The sequence below is a fragment of the Mustela erminea genome, chromosome 6 (genome assembly GCF_009829155.1).
Source record: "Mustela erminea isolate mMusErm1 chromosome 6, mMusErm1.Pri, whole genome shotgun sequence".
NCBI lineage: Eukaryota > Metazoa > Chordata > Mammalia > Carnivora > Mustelidae > Mustela > Mustela erminea.
This window is the reverse complement of record NC_045619.1, coordinates 757,260-774,669: the sequence shown is the minus strand read 5'-3', so window position 1 is coordinate 774,669 and position 17,410 is coordinate 757,260. Positions and strand designations below refer to the sequence as shown.

Genomic DNA, 17,410 nt, shown 5'->3' with positions numbered 1-17,410 from the left:
AGCAGGAAAATACGCGTCACACGTGGCGTCACACGTGCAGCATGGTGTGAAGTTGCCAAGTTCTAGCAGCGGCCCAGCGCCACACGCAGGAGCCTGGCTGAGCGAGCCGCGGACACTCCCACGGCAGAGTACTGGGCACGAAGTCTCCGGGCACCAGGAGGCATGTCTGAGGGAAGAAAAAGGTGCCAAAGAGAAAAGGGCACACCGAAAGGAAGGGAATGAGTCTGCGTGTGTTCGCTCATCTTCACAAAAAGAAAGGATGAGCCAGAAAGCAGTGACACTCGTTATAAAGACGTGGAGGAGCCCAGGAGGGGGTGCCGCCCCCCTCAGAGTGAGTCTTTGCGAGCAGCCCAGTTTCTGGAAGCGAGGGGGAGGGCGGGCAGGCAGGTCCCGAGACCGAATGCTAACAGAAAGATGGGAACCCGGCTAGCTTTCAAATGGAAAACCAGCACACGGACGCAGGAGGGCTCCTCCAAGGACTTTGAAGACCCCGATCTGCCTACAAACCTGCAGTTGTGTAGCCAAGCCAGCAAGCAAACACCGGGAAACTGCTGGAGTTGGGGCTCTCACGTGGAGGGCGGGCGCGGACACAGAACAAGCAAGCGTGTGGCACCAGCGCAAGCGTGGTAGAAGGACGTGTGGCGTGGGGAGGGCCGTGGCCCACGCACGTATGTGCGATGACGCTCATTTCTGCACACTGTGCTCAGCGCCTCGTGGTGCTGGATCCGTTCCAGGTACGTCGTAAATACTTATCCAGTAAAGTGTAAAGATACGAGAGTTATCCCTTAAGACAACCTACACGAAGGGGTCTCTGGCAACGTTACTTCTCCCGAGATGTCTAATAAAGAAACATCTAAATTTTTATTCTTGTCCTCCTTGAATTGCCCAGTTTTGTGTGGGATGGGAATGTCGTGCCTGTGCCCGCAAAGGCCTCGTCCTGCAGCGCAGGCAGGGGAGGGGCAGCAGGCACTGCGGTTCCCGCTGTCCACCTTCACAAAGACTCACAGGATACCCCTCCATGGGGCACTTTCTCGGGTGCTCCAAGAGGCCCAGGGGCAGCAGCCGAAGTGCAGGGCAAGGCCTGCGGTCCCTGCTGCTGTGACCGCGTGTGGTCTTGGGCAGCCGTGGAGGAGCTGGGCTCTTCCCTCAGGCCTCCGTCCAGGGCACGTCCATGGTTCTGTTGTTTCTTGTATGGTCTCCTCTGCAGGGACGCTGACGGAGCTCCAATGTCCTCAGAAGAACGCGGCCCTGCTCAGGAAGGCCCACGGAGCCGCTCCAGAAGGACCAGCTTTGTCTGCAGGTTCACGTCCAGCGGTGGCAGCGTGGTCAGGTTCAGACTCACGCCAGTGGTGCCTGCGATGCCGGCCAGGACCCGGTGCGTGTCCCTGTAGAGGGCCAGGTGCGCGGGGGCGGCCTCCATGAGGAGGTGCGTGTAGGTCAGCATGTGCCCAGACCCAGGCCGCACGTCCTCCCTCTTGTCATACCTGCAAGATCAGAGCGTGGCTGTACACCGGAGGCCCCAGGCCGGCTCCCAGCATCCAGGTGCCCCAGGGAGCCCCGGCACCGCCTCTGGGAGGATCGTCTCGCCTGCAGTCATGTCACAGTGGGAACATACCTCCAGCCACTGTTGACCTCCAAAAACCGGGACACACCTGTCTGTGCAGCAGCCACGTCGATGTGCAGGACAACATCTGTGGAAAACCGCGTGTGCTCCGTGAGAACTGAGAGCTGCGTCCCTGGCCGGAGCTGCAGCTGGCCCCAAGCACGGCCCCGAGTGCCCACCTGTCCCGGGGAAACCCCAGCACAGACCCGAGCGCCCACCTGTCCTGGGAGACACCAACTCATGCAGTTTCCACATGGCCACGCCACCGGGATAGTTGAAGTGGGACACGTACAGGGCTACGGCCGAGTATGTGGCATTCACCAAGAGGTGTCCTATCACAAGGACGGAGCCCACCTTGTACAGCCAGGACTTCCTGTAGCTGTTCAGCCTGGCAGGAGAACAGTACGTTTCAGAGACCGTCCCACCTCAGCCCCGCAGCCCCGCAGCCCCGCCGCCCCGCAGCCCCGTTCCGGAGAGCAGCAGCCCCGTGGGACCACCCTGCCTACGGCCCGGGCACCCTCTCCGCGGGCCGCTGGCTCTGTGCTGGGCCGGCCCCTCCCTCAGTAATCCCACTCCCCCGTCTCCTAGCCCCAGCCCACTCCCCTGCCTTTCCCCTTTCTTCTGGCCTATCCCCTGCCCGGACAAACACTCTCCCCACGGGGACAGCGCCCCCTGAGCGCCCCCCCACCCCCGCGGAGAAGTAGGCCCCGGGGACCACCCGCCCGCCCGCAGCCTGCCCGGCTGCCCTGTAGCCACACCGTGAGTGTCTCCGCCAGGCGGCCGAGCCCTAGACGGTTCGCACCGCCGAGTGGACGCAGGCCCGACGGACCTCAGACGGAGCAGAGGCCGGCCCCTCCCGCCCACTGCCCTCCCCACTCGGACACATCTGTCCGGCTGCACACCGTCCCCGTGTGCCAGCGAGCGCGTGGCCGGGGGAGGGAGGACTCACAGGCAGGCACAGCCCCTGGCGGCCACCACGTTGAGCAGCGGGAAGGCGTAGATGACGAACCGCAGCTCCTTGTGCGGGAGCAGTGAGTACAGCGCCACGAAGCCCAGCGAGGGCAGCAGCAGTGCCAGCGCCCGCCTGTCCACGGCGCCCAGGGGCACGAAGAGCAGGCTGCAGCCCAGGCCGCGGGGCAGGGCCGAGTAGAAATACCACAGCAGCGGGGAGGTCTCGGGCGGGACAGTTAAGGAGGCCACATGCCAGCCAGTCCCCTGTCCGCGCGGAGCGGGGCGGCACGGCCGACAGGGGCTCCTGCCTGCAGCTCCCAGACCCCCCGGCCTGGCACCGCGCTGCCCCCCGGCCTCCCCGTCGCCCACAGGATGGCCTGTCCCGAGGCGGGTGCGCTAGGGACTCGTCACACTTTCCTCTGAGCTCGCGCGGATGCTGGACTATTCCACAACCAACCCTGATGAGGTCCTAAGACAACCCCGAACGCTAAGGCAGAAACTCCGCATCCAAAAGCGAAGTGGTGCTTCCACAGGGAGGAAAGCGGCTCCCGCCGCCTCGCCTGTGTGGCCTGACCTACGGACACCCCTGAAGGATACTCCCCAGTTGGAACTTTTGTTCAGGACCGTGTTGTACCAGAGCACCTTTCCCTCCGGCCACACGAGACAGCGCCAAAAATAGGAGTCCACGGTGACCGTCAGTCCTGCTGAGACAGAGGATCCCGTAGGAGCGCACCGGCCGCCCGAGCGGCTCCGGCTTCCCGGTTACGGGTCAGCGTCCCGCGAGGCAGCCACACTGGCACGGATGCCACGCACCAGGCCTCCCGGGGAGCGACGCGCTCCTTAGGACCACTGCGTCCCCGGCCGGCCAGGCGCAGGGCCCAGCCACCCCTCCCGGCCCAGACCCCGGGGAGAGCCTGGGGACAGAACCCCGAGCAGGGGTGAGGGCCTCCTGGGGGCGGCTCGGGCAGCACCGCCGGGGAGCCACGTTCAGACTCCATCGCGCGGCTCAAAGTTAAGGCGATTTCACTCAGCACAAACCCGCTCTCCCGAGTCTGTCTTCACCTTCCTACAAGCAGAGCAGCGCGCCCCGTGAGAACGGCTCCGGCGAGTCCCACTCACCCAAGCAGAGGAGTCCGGCCGGCACGGCACAGCGCAGGGCCTTCGCCACGGAGAGCCTCCGGGTGCCGAGAAGCAGCAGCAGCGCGAGGCCCAGCAGCAGGCTCAGCTCGGCTCTGAAGACGAGGATGGCAAAGGCCGAGAGCCGGATGAAACGGGCCCACTTCAGCTGCAGCCAGGCCGTGAGGGCCAGCAGGACTGCAAGACACGGGGGCCAGGGCAGGCCGGTCAACTTGCTCACTGCGAAAGCCCCATGGAACCCTCCGGAAGACAGCATGTCGCTCAGACCCAGATGTGCTGACACAGGGCTGCGGGTTCCAGCCACGGCCCTGCGCCATCACGCAGTCTGAGGCCACTTCCGCAGGCCCGACGGCACCCACAGCCCAGATGCCTGCGTCCCCGCAGCCGGCCCCCTAGCTGCTCCAGGCCCCCCGGCAGCACACATCCAGCGCCGGCCTCGCCCGGCCTCCCTCCCGGGCACGCACCATGTCCTGCTGGCGCCCCGCCTGCCGCCTTTCCACCGCTTCCCACAGGCCCCGCTGCTCAGATCGGCGCAGACCCCCAGACCCACGCCACCCACAGCCTCTCGTCCACCGACTCTCGGTCTCCTCGTGGCTCCCAGAGTGCGGCCGTCCCATGTCCCCGCAGGCAGCTCCTCTCAGCCAAGCGCTCACTGTCCACGCACCAGGGACCCTCCCAGGCAGCCTCCTCTGAGCACCTGGGCCTCTTGCTGGAAACCGCACCCCCACCCAGCACGAGACCCTGCTCCTCGTCACAGGCCTGCCTGCTCCCGGGCGTTTCTGAGATGCCCAGTGGGGTCCAGCTGTCCGCAGGCAGACGCGGCCCAGACGGACGCCCCTGCCCCTGGCCGGCATGCCCAGTAGCTACCTACCCACAGGCAGGGCCAGCACGTTGGGGAGTGTCCGTGTGCAGTAGAACATCAGATGGAACTGTGTGGCCGTCACCCAGCAGAACATGGTGGCCACCGTGGCTCCAAACTGCCGCCTCACTTCCTTTTGTAAAGTCCAGAGTCCGAAGATGACCCCGAGTCCAAGCACAGCCCTGACTGAACAATGTGGCAAGGCATGTGGTCAGCAGTGACAGGCGCAGGCCCAGGGGACCCAACAGGTTACCGGTGACGGCAAGTTAATGACCAGATGACAGTAAAGCCACCTTGAAAGAGGGGTGTCGACCCGCTACTGAAAATGGACAGGGCGCGGGAAAGGGACAGCCTGGACCCTGGCACCCCAACCCCACAGCTCCACTGTGACCGCGTGGCCCAGGGCAGGCGAGCCCTGGGGGACACAGCCATCGGGCAGGGTAGGTGTGTCCGTAGGTCAGTGCGACTGGCTTGGCACCCTGGAGATGTCACGTCACCCCGTCTGGGGCTCCTGGGACCCCGCAAAGCCAGCTGAGCCTGTCTAGCTGTCCCACGTGACGGCACGATTTCCAGGTGTCTACGGACAGCCCCAGAGTGTGTGCGCGTTTGTGGGGGAACCTAGAGGGCGTCTGCGTATGGACAGGGCAAAAAGGCACCGGAACGGAACCGTGGTGGCGGCTGGCTCAACGAGGAGGGGGTGGGGCGGCGGCACAGATGCTCTGCGTCTCCCTTAACAGCTGTCCACCCAGGCGCACAGAAGATCCAGGACCCTCTGCACACGGTGTCCACGGTGACCCCCGGGGCCAGGAAGGAGGCCGCTGCTGCAGACGGGAAAGCTCCGGGCGGTGAAGGGCTGCCTCGCAGGGGTGCAGCCCTGTGGGAGATGTCCCGCGCCCGCCGCACCCCTGCCGCTCCCGCCTGCAGCGTGGGAGCCAGTACCCTCACGTCGCGGTCTCAAGAGCAGGAGCCAGAGGCGCTCCATGAGCTGTCCCAGCTGACGCCCCAGAAGGGCCCACGCTGCAGCTGCCCTCGAGCTCCAGACCGCCGTGGCGCGTGGCCGAGGATGGCCAAGCTTCTGACAGAAGGACACTCCTGAGGGAGGGAGCCTCTGCCTGGCTCCTGGAAAGCCCCCGACCACACCAAGGCCCTCCCTTCTGTCATCCGGAGACCCCTTACCCACTAGCTGAGAGTAAAACTTAGACGCTTCCAGCAGGGACAGCACGTAGACCACAGGGCTGGAGAGCACCGCCACGGCCAGCGGCCCGAGGAACGTCCTGGGGACCACTCCGGGGAACTCGAGATGGTCGTACTGCAGGGGGATGGGGAGGTCAGCGGGCGCCCGCGGCTGGGAGGCTGCGCGCCTCGGACGCAGGGCTCACCTTGTCCACATCCAGCCGGTGGTAAAGCAGGTCGTGCGTGGCCTGCAGGTTGAAGCTCTCCTCCACTTTGGCGTAGGGGCAGGCGAGGAGGTGGGTGGCGGCCACAGCCAGCAGCAGCCCCAGCAGCCGGCGCTGCCTGCCCGCACCCCACGCCCTCCTCCCAGCCATGGCGCTCTCCCTCCTCCCGGGCCGTCCTCAGCTGCGCCGCTCCGGGAGCCCTGGGAGAAGACGGAAACACAGGTTCCAGGGTCTGCAAAGTCCCCCGAGTTAACACCTGGGGGAGCTGAGCGGAGGGCGTGTGCCAAGTCTCTAAACCACTGTTGTAAGCTCAGTGAATCGAAACACATCAAAAGAGAAAGTTCAAAGAAAAATCACGCTTGAGTGCCTTCCCCGGCTTAACCGGCTCCCTCACGCTGAGCTGTGGGAGGATCTTTCCAGGACCCAAGGCTTTCTTTGGAGAACTGAGCGGGTCCTCGGTGCAGCTGGGCCCCTGGCTGACCCAGCCTCTGGAGGGCCCAGCCCCCGCCCTTGAGAGGCTCCAATCTGGCAGGAGAGTAGGACCCGGTGGCCGGGGCAGAGAGACCAGGCACAGGAGGCTGTGGGGTGGGAGGGATGGGTCTGCAGGACGGCGCAGGGGCAGCCGCAGGAGGGCAGGAGGCGCGACCCAGAGTTCAGGGCAGCCAGTGGAGCCAGCCTAGAGGGGAGCTTTGGCCGCCTGCCAGGCTGCACCTGCCCTCACCCTGGGAGCTTGGGGCACCTGGGCGTGGCCCCAGACTGGTCCTGAACGCCAATACGTAGGTGGCAAAAACAGGAACGCATCCTTGTGGGGTTCAGACAGATGTGTGTGCAGAGGTGACGCCAGGGGCGGGGGGTGAGATAGTTTTCAACTTTCAGGAGGGAAGGTGGCAAGCTCTTCTTCAAGTTTCTGGCCCCCTCCCCTCTCTGTCTCTTTCTTTTTTAAGATTTTATTTACTTATCTGACAAAGATCACAAGTCGGCAGCAGAGAGAGGGGGAAGCAGGCTCCCTGCCGAGCAGAGAGCCCGATATGGGACTCGATCCCAGGACGCTGAGATCATGACCCGAGCCGCAGGCAGAGGCTTCACCCGCTGAGCCCCCCAGGCGCCCCTTCATGATAAAGTTTCTGGCTTCTCTTAAAACAGGCTTGATTTTATTCGATCAACACCAGAAGGGCCGGGAGCCAAAGGAGAGAGTCGCGGTGCTCGCTGCCTGCTGACCCGGGGGAGATGTACGGAGTCTGCGGCCCCCGGAGAGGCCACAGGGGATCCAAGAGGGAAGGAAAATCTGCGCCGGCGGAGCAGGGGTCCGGCCTCAGGTGGCGGTGAGGGGACGCGGAGCGGAAAGAGGCTTCGCTGGCAAGAATCCCCGAAACAGCCGCGACACCCGACGGACACAGGTGTTGCCCGGGCGTCCCCCTCCTCCGGGAGCGCAAGCAGCTTGAGGGGGGCATTTCTCCCGTCTCCCCGCCCCGGCGAGGAGCCGCTGGTCAGCGCGGCGGCCGCTGCCCGCGGGGCCGGCGCACGGGTCCCACGGCGGGGCCGGCGCACGGGACACGCTCCGCGATCCCCGGCAGAATCCGCCGGCTCTTCCCCGGTCGTCCCGCCGCCCGCTGTCACCGCAAACACCCCGATGCTCCGGCGGCGGCGAGCCCCGGGGGCCCCAGGACGCGGGCCCTGCACGCTCGGCTCCCCGCACCCCTCCGCGCCGCCGGCCGCAGGGACGCGCACGGCCGTGGCCAGCGCGGTGTCCCTCTGCCGCCGGGGACCGAGGGCAGCAGCCCCAGCCGCGCCGAGGGCGAGCGCAGCGCCCGGGACGGCAGGTGCGCGCCGCGCGGGGCCGGAGAGGGGCCCCGGACGCCGCAGGCGCGCTCGGCCCGGCATCGGCGGAGGAGGGACCGGCGGGCGCCCTCCTGTCCGGCCGGCTCGCGGGCGAAGGGCCGTACCGCAGGGGGACAGCCCCGGGCGGGGGCACACGGGCGGCGGCTCCGGACCAGCGACGTCCACGGCCCACGCGGGCCGCGGCTCTCCCGTCTCCGAGCCCGGCTCCGCGCCTCCCGCCGCCCTCCCCGACAGCCCGGGTCGCGCCGTCGCCCGCCACCAGCCCCGACAGCCCCGGCCGCGGGAGCCCGCGCTGACCTGGCCTGCCCGCCGCGTCGGCCCTCGAAGCGCGGCCCCACGACGGCTCGCGGCCGGAAGCCGGCTGGCGGAAGCTGGGGACGGACGCGAGGCCCTCGCCCAAACCTAACATGGCCCCCAAAGCCGGGTCGCCGCCGCGGCGGACGCTCGCCCTGCCCGGAGTAAAGATGGCCGCCGTGGGCGGAGCGCGCGAGCGGCGGGCTCGGACCTCCACGCCCCCGTCCGCGCCCCCTCCCGGCGGACGCTGACCCGGGGCCTTCCTATTGGTCGCTGCTCGTGGCGAGCCCGGATTGGGCCACATGGGGACGGCCTGGGTCCCAGGGGCCAATAGCGGCGCGAGGGCTGTCGGTGGGCGGGACGCCGCCCGGCGCCGTCAAGTAGCCCCGGGAACGGCCGGCACCGCGGAGCTGGGGGCGGCCGCGGAGGCCGAGCGCTCGGCCGGTTCCCGCTGGGCCTGGGGTCTGCCCGCGCGGCCGCGTCCTGCGCGACGCTGCCCGCCTCGGCCCGCCATGCGCTCGCCGGCCCCGGCCGCGCTGGGGCTGCTGCTGCTGCTGCTGCCGCCGCCGCCTGCTGAGGCCGCCAGGAAGGCGACGCCCTGCAAGCGCTGCCGGGAGCTGGTGGACAAGTTCAACCAGGTGGGCGCTCGCCCCTGGGGTCCGCGGGCGCGGGGGTGGTCGGGGGGGCGGCGGGGCTGGGGGCGCTCCGCGACGGGCCGGGCTCACCGACCCAGGGTAAGCCTGCCGGGGACGGGGGTCAGGAACCCGGGGTCACCCCACCAGACACCGGGGTCACGGAGCCAGGGTCGCCCCGCGATGGACGGGGTCACGCCACCAGGGACCGGGGTCACATAGCCAGGGTCGCTCCATGATGGACGGAGTCACCCCACCAGGGACCGGGGTCATGGAGCCAGGGTCGCCCCGCGATGGACGGGGTCACCCCACCAGACACCGGGGTCACGGAGCCAGGGTCGCCCCGCGATGGATGGGGTCACCCCACGAGGGACCGGAGTTACATAGCCAGGGTCACCCTGCGATGGACGGGGTCACCCCACTAGGGACCGGGGTCACGGAGCCAGGGTCACCCTGTGATGGACGGGGTCACCACACCAGGGACCGGGGTCACATAGCCAGGGTCACTCCATGATGGACGGAGTCACCCCACCAGTGACTGGGGTCACAGAGCCAGGGTGGCCCCGTGATGGATGGGGTCACCCCACCAGACACCGGGGTCACGGAGCCAGGGTCGCCCTGCGATGGAGGGGGTCACCCCACTAGGGACCGGGGTCACGGAGCCAGGGTCACCCCGCGATGGACGGGGTCACCCCACTAGGGACCGGAATTACATAGCCAGGGTCGTCCCATGATGGACGGGGTCACCCCACCAAGGACCGGGGTCACCCCACCAGGGACCAGGGTCATGGAGCCAGGGTCACCCTGTGATGGATGGGGCCACTCCACCATGGCCTGGAGTTACGAACCCAGGCTTGCCCTGCGAAGAACCAGTGTCACTCCAGGAATGGACTCCATGTCACCCTGGTGATGGACCTGGGGTTACTTGTCAATGAATGGGGTCACCCCCATGGGGGACTAGGGTTGCTCCCTCGACAGATGTGGGTCGGAGCAGCAGCACTGAGCGCTGTGCCCGCGCGCTCTCCTCAGGGAATGGTGGACACCGCGAAGAAGAACTTCGGAGGTGGGAACACGGCTTGGGAGGAGAAGTCGCTGTCCAAGTACGAATCCAGGTGGGTGCCCTGCTCTGGCCGCCTGGCCGTGGCGCTGGGCATGTCCCCGCGAATGCCGTCACCCGCTTCGACGACGGACAACGGGAGGTCCCTGTGCAGTCACCTGTGCGCTGGCCCCTAACTGGCCTTTTGCTCCCACACTTGTCCCTGTGTCCACTTTCCAGGGGGCAGACAGGGTGGTCTTTCCATGGTGCACGCGGGAGCGGGAGCAGAGTCCCACCACGGAACGTGTCACCGGCTTCCCCTGCCGGTCCAGTCCGTCCTGGCCCCCTTGCAGCCCGCGTCGGGGTCTCCCCTGCCACCCTGACCACTGCCCTCTGAGTTTAGTTCTCCCCGTGGTACCGACGGCACTTGTCCCCGGTGGACGTGTTCCCCACCAAAGTGTCACCAGCATTCCTGCCTGGCACAAGCGGGGCCTTAGGGCGTCCCCGTGGGTCAGCCGCTGACTGCCCGGGCGTCCCTGGTCCCCTTGCTGTGCGGCGGGCTCGTTGCAGTGAGGTCCGCCTGCTGGAGATCACCGAGGGCCTGTGCGGCAGCAGCGACTTCGAGTGCCACAGTCTGCTGGAGGAGCACGAGGGGCACCTGGAGGCCTGGTGGCTGCGGCTGTGAGTGCCCCGCGCCCCACCCCGTCCCCCCATCCCCACGCTGTGCCCCCACCCCAGCCCCGCATCCCCGACCCTCTCTCCTCCCGAGCACCGGCCCTGCGCCCCCCCACCCCAACCCCTCCCCCACAACCCTGTCTCCCTGCGCCCCCCACCTGTCGTCCCCTCCCGTCCCCACACCCCTGTGCCCACCATCCCCCACCCAGCCCTGCACCCCACACCCCAGACACGCACCCCTGCCCCCGCCGCCTCCTCCCATGCCACAGCTCCAGCCCCAGTGGCTTCCCCCGCGTGTTCACCGAAGCCTCCGTGGCGTCGTACTCCTCAGTTTGTAAGTCTGACCTTCGGACTTACGAGCGTGGGCACGGGCTTGTCCTCCTTCTTGCCTGGGGGTCGCCGCCTCTTCTTACCGTAATGTGGTGCGGGCAGCGAGGTGGTGACGGGGACGTCTGGTCACCCCCAGACCACTGTGTCCCTAACGCCGCGACGCTCCAGAGCGAATGTCGAGAATCGTGTTTTGTTTTGGAGAAACCCGTCACGTGAGCTTTGATGAACGCGTTTTTAATTCCTCAGGAAGAAGGACTTTCCTGACTTATTCGAGTGGTTTTGTGTGAAAACGCTGAAGGTTTGCTGTTCGCCAGGAACGTACGGGCCAGACTGCCTCGGTAGGTTGTTGTCGGGAATCGCGAGTGTCCTGCGTTGTGCCCAGTGTCCGTGTCGCGATTCCCAGGGGGGCAGAGCCGTGGCTGGGACGTGGGGCCGTCCGCTCCCACCGAGCCCTAGGACGCCCGGTCACTGCCCCCCTCACGCTGTGGGGACCTCCTCCCCGGGGCCAGACAGACCTCAGTGCCTGATGCCGCGCGGGCGCCTCACTCCGGGGCCTGCGGGCCTTCGCTGGGGCCGCTGTGGGTCGGTGTCCACCTGCCTGTGTGGGGCCCTCCAAGGGCACGGAGGCAGCTCTGGTTTCGTGTCCCCCGTCTGGCTCTGCCCACGGAGCAGCCGAGACCCGGCTGTGGGAGCCCTGGGGCGCGGCTTGGGCGTCTGTCACGTGGGATGCGTCGCGTCACCTCTCCCTGCGGAGCCAGGCCCTTCCACGAAGAGACACGCTTTGAACCGAAGTCACGGGCCGCCGTCCGGCATCACTCGTCACTCTGGGTGCCCCGCGGGACAGAGCAGACGTGTCTCGAGTCCGACCCTGTCCCGGGCCGTGGCCACCTCCTGCTGCTGGCCGGCGTGTGCTGCCGCGGGCCGTCCTCGCCGACACCCTCTGCGCGTCCGTGTCCCTATTGTCCCCGTTGTCCCGCGTTCCAGGGGAGGCTCCCAAGCAGCTGCAGACCCCAGCGTGTCCGCTCCCCCAGACCTGGCCGGCTGGCTGGTGTGGCCAGAGGGAGTGAGGACAGAGTTTATGGGGGGACGGAACAGGCGTGGTCGTGAGGTCGGGCGAGCGAGGCGCCACGTTCTCCCGGGGCACCCTCGGACTGGTGGGCTCATGTCCCCCCCAGCGTGCCCGGGCGGCTCCCAGAGGCCCTGCGGCGGGAACGGACACTGCAGCGGGGACGGCAGCAGGCAGGGGGACGGGTCGTGCCGGTGCCACCTCGGCTACCAGGGCGCCACGTGCTCCGACTGCACGGACGGCTACTTCAGCTCCCTGAGGAACGAGACGCACAGCGTCTGCACAGGTACGGGGGCTGCGCCGGCCTTCAGCCCGCGGGCCTCGGGGCACACCGCGGCGGCTGTCTCCTGGAGCTACGGGCACGGACGGGGGCCCGTTGGCTCTCGCCTGCACCCCCGGAGCTAGGAGGCCCCTGGGGACCCCGTGGGAGGCTGCAGCAGCGCGAGCAGGCCCTGGACGGTCTCGCTTACTGTCTCTGAGCATGCCCAGGAGGGGAGAGCCAGGCCCCCGGCCCCACATTCTCTGGAGGACTGGGCAGGTGGACGGTGTGGGGCCAGCGGTCACGTCCCACCCATGCGAGCCTTGCTTCTGGGTGACCCGGTGCCCGCGGTACCCTAGCAGAGGCCGACTCTTCCCCTGCGGCCACCTGGACAGGGTGACCCGCCTGCCCGGTGTGGGCTGCCGAGGCTCAGGCCCCGCGCAAGAGGGCAGAGCGGCGGCACAAATGAGAACCAGCACCCCTGAGGCCACCGGGTGGGACCTCCTGGCCTCCAGGCTCCCCCTCGGTCGGGTTCCCCAGAGGCTCGTGGGGTCGGACGGGTCTGTTGTGACCGACCACACTGAGTCCGCCACCATCCACCAGGCGGACACCGACTGTGCCTCCCGATGTCGGTCCGCGGCCCCCTTGGGTGGTCTGCGTGGCACGCGAGTGGAGCGCCAGGACGGCCGTGTCCTCTCTGGTCCCAGCGCCCAGGCCCTCAGCTGGCCTGGGACGCGGGTGCTGTGCGGGGGCCCCGGGGCTGGGGGCCGCCTGGCAGGCGCGGGCTCCGGGGTTTGGGCCGCTGCCTTTCTCGGGTCCTAAGCTGTTTCCCTGGGGTCCACCAGAACGTGACCGTGAAGGGCCCTGAAGGCCCGTGGAGTGTTTCGCTCGTCCAGCTCGGGGATGCTGTGGGTCACGAGTGTAGATTTTATGGTCGTCCAACGAGTCTCGCTTTACTGGGGTATTTTCTTGTTTGTATTTGGTTTTTGTTTTCATCCTAGTGAAGGTAAATTCTTACTTGCTGAAGTGACCTTTGTGTTCTGTTTTTACTAAAAACGGCATTCCCGCACACGACCGGTGTCCCCTCTGCTTCCCAGCTTGCGACGAGTCGTGTAAGACGTGCACCGGCCCGAGCAACAGAGACTGCGGCCAGTGCGCCGTAGGCTGGGCGCAGGAGGACGGCGCCTGCGTGGGTGAGCTGGGCGGGAACCCGGGGTGGCCCGGCCCTCCTCTCCGCTCCCCGTCCTGGCGTCCTGCGCTCGTCCGGCCCTCCTCTCCTCCTGGCCCTCTCCCTTGGCCAGGCCCAGGCAGGGAAACGGAGGCGCAGACCTGCTTTCGGCCTGGAGAGCCGTACGGGGGCTCAACAGACCCGGCGTCTGCGTGTCTGGCCGCTGCGCCGCGGCGGGGAGACGCGCCTTCCTGACGCGCACACACACAGCGTGCGCGGTTCCGGCCCTGGGCCTCGTCCCCCGTCCCCGCCGTCCCCACGTGCCCCGCCTGGTGGGCGCGTGTGTTTCTGCCGCACCCTTGCCTCTGAGCCCCAGCCTGCCCGTGAGCTCTGGCTTCCCCCCAGCGCTGCAGCAGCCGTGGGGAGGCCTGGCCGCAGCCACGGGGCCCTTCCTGAGGCCCAGGTGCCGGCGGGTGGGCTGCCCTTAGGCCGGTCAGGGGTGGCAGACCTGTCCCTAGAGTCCCATCTGGAGTGGGGAGGCGGGTGGTCCGACACCGACCCGGAGCTTCTGCGTGTCCACGCGGAGCCGAGGTGCTCACGTTCGCTGCTGGCCCCTTGGGGAGGCCCTGCCCCCGGGGGCACAAAGTGTCCCTCATCACCCCTGCCCCCGGGGAGGGGGGCCTCCGGGAGAAACACGGACACACGTCCTCCACACAGCGGCCCCTCCCTGTCCCGCCGGCCGTGGCTGTGGGTTGTGTCCGGTCACCAGCCCCGTGACCTCCACGGGGGCCCCGGGAGCCTCACGGCTCTGCCCCTGTTTCCAGACGTGGACGAGTGTGCGGCGGACACGCCTCCCTGCGGCGACCAGCAGTACTGCGTGAACGTCAACGGCTCGTTCGTGTGCGAAGGTGCCTGGGCTCGGGCCCTGCGGGCGGCGACTGCGTGGTTCTGCCTGCTGAGGACAGTGGAAGGCGGCACCCACGACGTCGGTCCTTGCTGCCGAAAAACCGAGAATTCAGAGAATTTGAAGAGTTGTTTTGCTCTGAGAAGATGGTCAACAGTGTGCGGCCACAGCTCTGGGGGGCACATCGTTGCCTTGCTGGGAGACGGGGCTGCGGTGTTGAGGACACGCCCTGGGGCCCCCGCCCCTCGAGGAGGGACACGCAGATGCTGCGCGGCGCGGCTTCCGGTCCCAGGGTGCTCACAGGAGGCTGATGTCGACGGCTTTCTGCTTTTTCCTAGAATGTGATTCCACCTGTGTGGGCTGCACGGGGAAGGGTCCAGGACACTGTAAAGAGTGCGTCCCCGGCTACACCAAAGAAAGCGGCCAGTGTGCAGGTCAGCGCCCTTGCGTCTGTGCCGGACCAAGAGGAACCGTGGCAGGGGGGCCGTGGTGTGGACGGGCCGTGAGGGGCTGGCGGGGGTGGGACACCGGCTCCGGCTCTAACTGCGACTCCGTTCCCCCAGCATGTGATGCAGAGGCAGCGGGTGGGGGACCGACCGTCTGTCCCGGCAGCCCCCAGGTGTGCCTGGTGCGGGTGCGCCCGCCAGCGGGGGCCCGGGCCTCCCCCCACCTCCCACCCCTACGGCCCCCGTGGCTGCACGTCAGGCCTCCACGGTCGGGGCCCGGCTGGAACCCGCCCGGAAAAAGGCGGTGAATCCACGGCTGCCCCCGCGGCGTGAGCTCGCGCCGGGCTTCCCCCTTAACGGCCGCCTGCACTGCTCCTCTCCGTCCGCGGCGCCGACCCTGACCCTCGTGCCCTGCTCTCCGCGCCCCTTCCTGACCGCCGCGCTACGGGGCAGCAGCGAGTCCCGAGCGCGGGCGCCTGGTGACGGTGGCCTGTGTGCGGGGCGTCTCTTGCAGACGTAGACGAGTGTGCGGGGCCCGAGAAGGCGTGCACGCGCCAGAACGAGAACTGCTACAACACGCCCGGGAGCTTCGTGTGCGTGTGTCCCGAGGGCTTTGAAGACACGGACGACGCGTGTGTGCAGACGCAGGCCCCGGGCGGCGGTGAGTGGCGGGCGCTGCGCGGGGGACGTGCGGAAACCCCCAGCACGCGCGGCCCGAGGGGGCGGTGGCTGGGGCTCCGGGCCGACGGGAGGGGGAGCGGGCCTGTGGGAGCCCTGGCCGTGACCGCCCCAAGGGAGGTGCGGCCGGCAGGAGGGTCCGTGACCCCGGAGTCAGCAGGCAGGCCCTGCGTGGGCTTCCTGAGAGCCCAAGGGCCATGGCCGCCCCGAGCCCGGAGGGCAGGACTGTCTCGTCCTGCGGCCCTCCAGTATCTGCTGGAGGCCTCTGTCCACGTGGCCTTTTCGTGGCCTGTGTGTCCGTGTCCGAATCTCCCTCTTCCTACATGGACGCAGCCCAGTGACTCCCTCTCACCTTGACCATCCGTGAAGCGCCCCCAGTTCACAGCGTCCAGGGGTGAGGATGGCCCCAGGTTCTGGGGGACATGGCTCTGCCCATGAACGTCCCATAGACGTCGTGGAAGAACATGGAGCGGAAGGGCCAGTGTCAAAACGACGCTGACAGAGTTTTCCTGAACGAGTAAGACCAGACACAGACCCCAGAAGCTCCCTGACCCCGAGCCGGGCAGCGAGGGCGAGCGCACAGCCAGGTGCCTCGGAGCCAGCTCTGGACCCACCAGATGTCAGCGGGGAGCAGGGCCCCATGCCGCCTCTGCCCCAGCATGGCCTGGGGGCCCTCCCTGCCGGCGCCCTGCAGCAGGGGCCTCGGTCCTGTGGGCCCCGGCGGATGGGGTTGGGGGGGCTCGCCGGTCCTTGTCTTCGTCTCCCACACCGGAGAGGCCTCCTGCCACGAAGCCACTGCCCCGGCCCCGTGGAAAGCTTTCGTGCAGGTCCCCCAACAGCTGTGTTCGTTTCCCGGCAGAAGTCGCGGAAGGAGACCCCACGCGGCAGCCCTCGCGGGAAGACTTGTGACGCGCGCCCAGAGCCAGAGGCTGGACCCGCCCTTTAAGTTATTGAGACTGGCGTCCCGGACGTGCCGACCTCACAGGTCCCCGTTTCTCCAGGGCACGCGGAGGGAAGCTGCGCCCGGGAAGCGGCTCACGCACGCTCGGCCCTTCCGATAGCTGCAGTCCCTGGCGGCCCTGACCCAGAGTTGTATATTTTGATACCGTTGTTTCTAATAAAATTGACCACTGGAGGCCGTCAGGCCCAGGGCGCGCGCGTCTCTGAGAAAGCAGGAAGGCTCCAGGGCAGCCGTGGCCCCGGCGGCGGCCCCGCGCGCTGAGGTCGCGCCACCTGCCTCCCTGGGGCGGCCCCCCGCGGGCACGGGAGTCTTGATGGGGAGAGCGGCTGTCGTGGAAGGACCCCCAGGGCTGGACACGGCCGTCCCGCCTTCGCGGATTCCGCCGGAGAGGGGAGCCCCGGGCCAGTTTCTCGGGTCAGATGGAGGCTCGGGTGTCACAGGGAGCCCCCCCGGCCCCTCCCCCAGAGCGTCCTCAGCCGTCAGAGCGTCCAAACCCCCAGGGCTCGGTCAACCCCCAGGGGGTGCCTCCCACACCTCTGCACCCGTCCCCGCGGCTGTCCCTCTGGGGGCGGCCGCCTGGCCCTCGCTGTCCTGGCCCCGAGGGCCGCCGTGTCCACGCGCCCCCTTGCTGCATCTGTGCAAGGGGAGTCCCGCAGGCAGGACTCCACGGGGGTCTCTGCTGGGCGGGGGTGGCCACGGGCTGGCAGGTGGAACCCGGCCCGGCCCGGCCCTGTCCTGTGTCCGGTTCTCCCTGGACCTCCGTGTGCCTCAGCGGGCCTCCTCCCTTCGCCCCCATCTCTGTGGTGGGGAACAAGGCCAGGCGCCCCAGAACTCCTAGAGGAAACCGAGTCACGCGAGATGGACGAGGGCTGCCACAGCCCAGCTGGGAGGCCGCCCTTGTCCAGGCCAGACCTGTCAGGGAGTCCACGCACATGGTCTGCTTCTGGACGTGGGCTGTGGGTCTAGGCCACGGGACACTGAGCGCCTTGTGGGAGAGGCTGCCACTGCAGCTGGGGGGGCTTCCAGGGAACCCCGTGGGCTGGGGGGTTCTCGGAGGGAGCACAAGCGTGAGAGCAGGGGTGGGCAGAGGCATAACAGGTTGGTGGGACGGAGCCCCTCGGGTGGAGGTGCTGGGGCACAGGGCAAGGACAGTGAGGCCCAGAAGGGAGGCCTCT

The 17,410-nt window shown here is 68.1% G+C and overlaps 2 protein-coding genes across 6 annotated transcripts in view; one reads left to right on the top strand and one right to left on the bottom strand.

The window, feature by feature from the left end:
- Window positions 1-835: 835 nt before the first annotated feature.
- ALG12 (ALG12 alpha-1,6-mannosyltransferase) overlaps window positions 836-17,410 on the bottom strand; it is a 24,923-nt gene continuing 8,348 nt past the window's right edge. The window contains exons 1-10 of one of the 5 annotated variants that reach the window (XM_032345870.1): window positions 8,084-8,252; window positions 5,930-6,147; window positions 5,727-5,859; window positions 4,563-4,736; window positions 3,674-3,868; window positions 3,152-3,255; window positions 2,553-2,776; window positions 1,822-1,991; window positions 1,616-1,691; window positions 836-1,385 (exon numbers count right to left, since the gene is read on the bottom strand). In XM_032345870.1, the coding sequence (XP_032201761.1) occupies window positions 1,253-1,385; window positions 1,616-1,691; window positions 1,822-1,991; window positions 2,553-2,776; window positions 3,152-3,255; window positions 3,674-3,868; window positions 4,563-4,736; window positions 5,727-5,859; window positions 5,930-6,097 (1,377 nt within the window). In that variant the 5' untranslated portion in view covers window positions 6,098-6,147; window positions 8,084-8,252 and the 3' untranslated portion in view covers window positions 836-1,252. Of the gene's footprint in view, window positions 1,485-1,615; window positions 1,992-2,552; window positions 2,777-3,151; window positions 3,256-3,673; window positions 3,869-4,562; window positions 4,737-5,726; window positions 5,860-5,929; window positions 6,148-8,083; window positions 8,277-17,410 lie in introns of those variants that run through there. The other 4 variants (XM_032345869.1, XM_032345867.1, XM_032345871.1 and 1 more) reach the window with 4 other exon arrangements.
- Window positions 8,436-16,426, top strand: CRELD2 (cysteine rich with EGF like domains 2). Its single transcript, XM_032345872.1, has 10 exons — window positions 8,436-8,718; window positions 9,742-9,824; window positions 10,319-10,429; window positions 11,000-11,091; window positions 11,929-12,105; window positions 13,176-13,271; window positions 14,071-14,154; window positions 14,489-14,584; window positions 15,111-15,257; window positions 16,134-16,426. The coding sequence occupies exons 1-10, from the start codon at window positions 8,593-8,595 to the stop codon at window positions 16,181-16,183; spliced, it is 1,062 nt and encodes a 353-aa protein (XP_032201763.1). The 5' UTR covers window positions 8,436-8,592; the 3' UTR covers window positions 16,184-16,426.